Genomic DNA, 6,727 nt, shown 5'->3' on the forward strand with positions numbered 1-6,727 from the left:
CGTGGGGGCGGGATGTCCAGGGTGAGGGGTGGAACTTCCTGGCTGAGGGGGAGCTCCCTCCACGTGGGGGCGGGATGTCCAGGGTGAGGGGTGGAGCTTCTGGAGAAGGCGGGGCTTCCCAGGAGGGGCTAGGGCTGCCTGTGAGAGGTGGGACTTCCTGGGGGGGGGACTTCCTTTTGGGGAGGTGGGGCCTCCAGGTGGGGGTGGGGCTTGGAGAGACCTCCAGGGGAAAGTGGGACCAGGGTGAGGGAAGAAGACCAGGGGGTGGGGGGGCATCCAAATGGGGGACGGCTTTGTGGATGGAGTCTGGAGGGGGTCGGCATGGGAGGGGCCTGCAGTTCAGGGACCAGCACAGGACTCAAGCCCCAGGTGGGCAATCTGGCAGGGTGTGAGGGGAAGGGTAACTTGCACTTTATCTGTCCTGGGTGGAGGAGGGTGTGGAAGGTTCTGGACTGAGTCCTGGCTCTTCACCTTAGGAAGGTGGTGGGGAAGGAAGGGGAGGGGCAAGCCTGCAGCATCTGTGGATTGTTGGGGAGAGGAGAAAGAAACGGGGGTGGCCAGGCTGGGGGGGGAAGGGGTCTGTCCCTTTGCACACACAGGGCTGGGACTCCAGTGCAGGACGGGCCTCCACTCTCCTACCCAGCCATGTGGGGCACACCTGAACCGGCCTGAGGGTGGGCAGATGAGAGATGCCACCTCAGGGTAAGGGAGACACGGCCATCAGCTGAGAGACACAGGGACCAGCATCTTCAGAGGGACAGGAACATCTTAACCCAGCCCGAGAGACACGCGAGTGTCTGTTGACTTAGAGTCCTCCTCTGTCCAATCCCAGTCACCCTTCAAGGCCCCAGCCCCCCCCCCCACCTCCTGCCATCCTGCTCCAGGGCCTCTGATTTCTGGCTCCTGGGGTGCTGTCTATTGGTGGTAAGGAAGGGGACAACCTGTTTCTGACACTCCGAGTATGATTTTCTCACAATCCAGCAGCCACATACCCAGGTTCAGGTCCCCTCCCCACCCATCCACATCAGGGCCTGGAGAGTCGCTGCCCCCCCAGGAGACAGAGCCAGGTAGCTGCTCTTTCGGGGAACATCATGGCTCACTTCCATGCTTCTGCGATACTGTTGCGGGGGGGGGCGGGAACACTCACCGGGAAGACAGGATGCCCCAGACGAAGGTCCCCATCAGTAACCCCATCATGTAGACGGACTGGCCCAGGGGCTTCAGGCCTTGGTCACTGCACACCAGGTCCCACTGGAACGGGAGGTGTGACCGTTGGAGCCATGGGGCTAGAGGGCAGGCTGAGATCCCCAGCTGTCCACCATGAGACCCCCTAGGCTTCTAGTGGCAGCTGGAGGCTAAGGGGTCTGGTGGCGGACCACAAGGACACAATACATGCGGTCGATAGTAAACAGAGATACAACCACACCACACACGTGCGTGAGGTTGAGACCAGCAGGCAAACACACAGGACAGTGCCCGCCACCCGAAAGGCGCCAGGTGGGTGTGGGTGAGGGATAATTTGTGCCCGTGTTACAAGCTGAAATGCTGATAGAATGGCTGGGACGCGTCGTGTGGCCCCCTCTGCCATCCCTCATCCCCAGCAAGGAATTACACAATGAACGATTCAAAACATTGGCTGGAGCTGGGCACCGGCGGCTCAACCTGTAATCCTAGCTACTCAGGAGGCTAAGATCTGAGGATCGTGGCTCACAGCCAGCCCAGGCAGGAAAGTCCGTAAGACTCTCATCTCCAGTGAACCACGGGAAAACCAGAAGTGGTGCTGTGGCTCAAGTGGTAGAGAGCTTGCTTTGAGCTCAATTGCTCAGGAACGGCGCCCAGGCCCAGAGTTCAAGGACCATGACCAACAAAACAAGCACCACAAAACATTGGCTGCTCTGTGTGCTTCCTGTACAACGCCCCCCCCCAACTTCTATCTCATCCCCAGCGGGGGCTCATCATTCCCCTCCACCCTGGAGAAAGTGGCAGTCTCATTAGGCCTGGTTTAAGCAAAAACCCCTGGTGGCTGAACCTTCCTTGCTTTCCATCCCTTGAGACTCCTCCGCTCCTGCTCCATGAGGTGCCTGGGCACCTCAGCCCGTGCAGTGGTCCCTGCGCCCACCTCCAGGGCCCTGAATGGACTCTTCTGCCTGTGATGTCCTTCGTGTCACCAGATTGCGTGTGTGTGTGTTTGGGTGGGTGGGTGGGAGTTATGCAAGACGTGAACACAGATACTGGGGCTTGAACTCAGGGCCTGGGTGCTGTCCCTCAGCATTGTGCTCAAGGCTAGCACTTACTGCTTGAGCCACAGCTCCACTCCTGGCTTTTGCTGATTAATTCAACCAAAGAGTCCTGCCCGGGTTGGCTTTGAACCGTGATCCTCAGATCTTAGCCTCCTGACTACCTAGGATCACAGGCATGAACCACAGGGACCTATAGGGATTATTTTTTAACAAGAATAAATGACACACCCCTTGTCACACGAGACCAGCGGGGGGAGAGGGGGCCTTACTGTGGTCACGATGGTGGAGGTGAAGGTGCTGTAATCGTAGACCCAGCCGTCCACGCATGGCTCTGTGGCAGCCTCGCTCCTGTTGGTGGCCGTGTTGTTGGGGTCCAGGAGCTGCCACTGGGGGTGTCGGAAGCGGCGGCAGCGATGGGGCTGCTGGTCAGGACCGAGGGGGATGGACACGGCCAGGAGGGCCTCCGGGGTGAGATTGGCGGGGATCTGGGAGCCATTGTCTAGCACGGAGGTCCAGCAGCGGTGGCTGGGGCTGACGGCCGAGAAGTTCTCCAGCAGCAGGTTTGGAGGGGTGAAGAGGGATGGGAGGAACAGTGTGGCCAACTGGAGCACCTGGAAGAGGCCCATGCCACCAGCACGCTCCAACAGCTCCTCAAACGCCATGTCCTGGCTGCCCCTGGCGCCCAGGGTGCAGGGCCTCGCCTGCCTGGAACCAGACCCCAGGCCTTGGCTGAGCCTCTCTCAGTGGCCACTGTCCCCACACCAGCAGGATGACAGTCCCCAGGTCCTCTGGAATGCTTTGATGTCTCTAGAAGACATCCCAGCATGCCCCCGGGGGGGGGGTATCAGGGACCATATCCAGCCATCCTCCAACCAAGACTGAGCAGGGTCCGGCCACCTTCTGGCTGCTCCAGCACCAAGAGGGTAAAGGTTTTTAAAAGATCACACCAGGGCCAGGCCGTTACTGAGTTACAGTGGTGCTGGAAAGAGTGTCCCGTTAACGCTTAACCTCAGTCAACGCACAGCACCTGCTCACCTCACACTTTGAACCTTCTGTGTGATCTGGTGTGATCAGGGCACCATCTAGGCCTAACCTAGAACCACCCTGGCTGAAGCCTCATCGGCTCGGTCAGGGCCTGTCTCCCTGGCCCTCCTCCTCCGGTGTGACCAGACCAGCCTGCAGACAGAAGCTATGTTTTTTTGTGTGTGTTTGGGGGAGGGCGCGGGGAGATGGTGCTGGGGTTTGAACTAAGGGCCTTGCTTTCACTTGGCGTGCTCTCTTGGCTGGTGCTTTACCACTTGAGTCACACCTCCAGTTGGACTTTTTTGCTGTTCACTGGAGGTAAGAATTCTCATGGACTTTTCTGCCCAGGCTAGCTTCAAACCACAATCCTCCCAATCTCAGCCTCCTGAGCAGCTAGGATTACAGGCATAAGCTATAGGCCCCTGTCGAGAAGTCTTCTATGCTAAGGCTGTGGACTGGAAGCTTCTTCCCGGTAGTCATGGAAACCATTTCATGGCAAGCTGGAACTCAATAACTGGGCAGAAGGGAAATGCCCACAGCCCGAGGCCAGCCCAGCTTCAGTAGTAGGCATGGGAGGGGTGACGCAGCCCTGCGTCTCAGCCTCTTGGTAACAATTCCTTCAGGCACCAAGGGCTACCTGCCTGATGGCATTTCTTCCTCATCGCTGATGGGAGAAATGGGGCCAATGCCCTCTAACAAGGAGATCAAGGCTCAGAGAGGGTAGACAACTTGCCAAGGTCACACAGCAAAGCTTCTGGATGGCTGCTGAATGGCCTTCCAGCCTGTCATGGAGGAAAAAAAAAAATCTCAGCTAAGAGCTGGATTTGAGGATGTGATCAGCAGGTGGGCCAGCCCCACGTCCCCTGCCAGGGTGTGGGAGAAAGGGGCAGCCCTTGACACTATCCTCCATCTCCAGTGTCACCACGACCAAGGTAGAAGAGCCGGGAGGGCGCCGGAACCCTGCACTGCCGAGAACCACCCCATCAGCCAAGATGGCAGCTCTCCAGGAAGCCAGGGAGCCGGGATCCTAGACCTGGGTTTCAGAGCCCGGGCTCCTTCCTGACTCTGCCTCTCTGGGCAGGAAGTCATTATGGATTTTAAAATAGCAAACAGAGACAGATGGGAGAGAGGCAGGCCAAGGAGAAGCTCAGGAAGCCGCGGGGCAGAGGCCCTCACTGTGCAGAGCCACAGCTAAACAGCCGAAGGCCGAATCTCAACCCTGTGTCAGCTCTGTCCTCACAGGGACTAGACACTGGGGGTAATTTATTTGATGTAGGGAGTACAGGGATTTGAACTCAGGACCTCATGCTTGCTAGGCAGAAACCTTGCCACCCGGGCCACCCCTCTAGCCCTGTTTTACTTTGGCTATTTTTTATTTTCTCTTGTCGGTCGTGGGGCTTGAACTCTGGGCCTGGACGCTGTCCCTCAGCTCTTCAGCTCAAGGCTAGTTTTCTACCACTTGAGCCACAGCACCACTTCGGGTTTTCTGGTGGTTTATTGGAGATAATAGTCTCACAGACTTTCCTTCCCCGGGCTGGCTTTGAAACGCGATCCTCAGATCTCAGCCTCCTGAGTAGCTAGGATTACAGGCGTGAGCCACCGGCGCCTGGCTACTTTGGTTATCTTTAAGGTTCCATATTGTGCCCAGGCAGGCTTCGATAGCAATCTTCCTACCTGTGCTTCCCCTGCAGCTAGGGTAAGCGCTATAAGTTACCACACCCAGCCGTGGCGTGAAATAGGGTCTCAAAAACTTTGATGACCCAGCTGGCCTCAGATCTCAGCCTCTCAAGTATTTAGGATGACAGGCTTGAGCCACCAGGCCCAGCAGTGGACGCCATCTTCTCCCCCCTTCCCTGACTCCGGAGTCTAGTCTGTAAAATTAAGTGGTGGTGTGTGGGTGTTTGCAAACCTTAGCATGGACCAGGAACTGCCGGCAGTGACCAATTGCACAGGGCTGCTGCCCTGGGACCCTGGTTCACCCCGAGAGTCTCTGGGCTTCTGGGGGCTGGAAACCCAGGCATCTAAGAAGGAATATGTTTTCTTTTCTCCTTCTGTCTTCTTTACAATTCATTTCTTCTTTCCTGCCCTTTGCCTGTCACGGACACACTCAGGCTTTGCCCAGAGTGGAAGGTCAAACCTCCCAGATTTGCCAGAAGGCGCCCGGAATCTCCAACTGATTTTCTGCTTCCAGGCCAAGGAATTTTTAATCTCCATTTTCTGGTTTTCTGGGACTGCTGGGGGCAGGGCTTGGTGCAGCTGCTCCGCCACCTGGTGGTCACACCCGGCACTGCGTCACTTCCCAGGCCCAGGCTCACCTGGGCCCAGGCTGTCCATTTCTAAAGATGGAGGGGAGGGGAAGTGGAGAACAGGAAGGGAGGGCTTGGGGAGCAGGGAGGGGGTCCGGGAGCATGGAGGGGAGCCTTGGGGAACATGGTGGCTGCCTCAGCTTTAGTCACTGAGGCCTCTGGGGCACCCCATTAAGAGTACATAAGGAGGAGCCATTACTCTGAGCCAGAATCACCACAGTAGTTGACTCTCAGCTAAAGATTCCCATCCAGTAAACAAACACTAGCCAAGGGTGACTCACGCTTGGAATCTCAGCTACTCAGGAGGCTGAGATCTGAGGATTAGGGTTCAAAGCCAGCCTAGGAAGGAAAGTCCATTGAGACTCTTATCTCCAATTAACCACCAAAAGAAAAGATGGAAGTAGAGCTGTGGCTCACAGTAGAGTGACAGCCTTGAGCTGACTCCGCACCAGGCCCTGAGTTGAAGCCACAGGACTGGCCTGTGCGGGTGCACAGACACAATGTAACCAAACATCAACTTATTTGATTATGATTCCATCTAAAGTCAAAAGATTCCTCTATATACCATCCACTCACCCAGAGGCAGAATGTAAGGCAATTCTTTGATAACACATCTCTTTATGGCTAGGAAAATATGTGAAATTTTAATGACTATAAATAATAAAACTTTGATTTAAAAAAGTTAAAACTTGGCCAGGCGCCGGTGGCTCGCGCCTGTCATCCCTAGCTACTCAGGAAGCTGAGATCTGAGGATCACGGCTCCAACCCAGCCTGGGCAGGAAACTTTGTGAGATTCTTTATCTCCAATAAACCACCAGAAAACCAGAAGTAGTGCTGTGGCTCAAGTGGCATAAGAGCACTTGCCTTGAGCTGAAGAGCTGAGGGACAGCGCCCAGGCCCAGAGTTCAAGCCCCACGACAGACAAAAAAAAAACCCACAAAACTATAGGAGTCAGGTTTGTTTCCAAAGACCTTAGAACTTCCTTCCTCTGAACTCCAGTGTCCTTATCTCTAGAATGGGAAGAGTAAGATGCACGAGATGGCTACCACTTGCTACCACTACCATCACCATCATCGCCATTATCATCACCATCAAACATGACCCCCCCCTTCCTTCTTTCCCGGTCACAGCGGGCTCTGCCAAGGTGCTCTTTCCTGG

The 6,727-nt window shown here is 56.0% G+C and overlaps 1 protein-coding gene across 2 annotated transcripts in view; it reads right to left on the reverse strand.

The window, feature by feature from the left end:
* Slc22a11 (solute carrier family 22 (organic anion/urate transporter), member 11) overlaps nucleotides 1-3,094 on the reverse strand; it is a 14,054-nt gene extending 10,960 nt beyond the window's left edge. For both annotated transcript variants that reach the window (XM_013021136.1, XM_013021134.1), the window contains exons 1-2: nucleotides 2,510-3,094; nucleotides 1,148-1,251 (exon numbers count right to left, since the gene is read on the reverse strand). In XM_013021136.1, the coding sequence (XP_012876590.1) occupies nucleotides 1,148-1,251; nucleotides 2,510-2,902 (497 nt within the window). In that variant the 5' untranslated portion in view covers nucleotides 2,903-3,094. The remainder of the gene's footprint in view (nucleotides 1-1,147; nucleotides 1,252-2,509) is intronic.
* Nucleotides 3,095-6,727: the final 3,633 nt, after the last annotated feature.

The sequence above is a fragment of the Dipodomys ordii genome, unplaced genomic scaffold, assembly GCF_000151885.1.
Source record: "Dipodomys ordii isolate 6190 unplaced genomic scaffold, Dord_2.0 Scaffold54, whole genome shotgun sequence".
NCBI lineage: Eukaryota > Metazoa > Chordata > Mammalia > Rodentia > Heteromyidae > Dipodomys > Dipodomys ordii.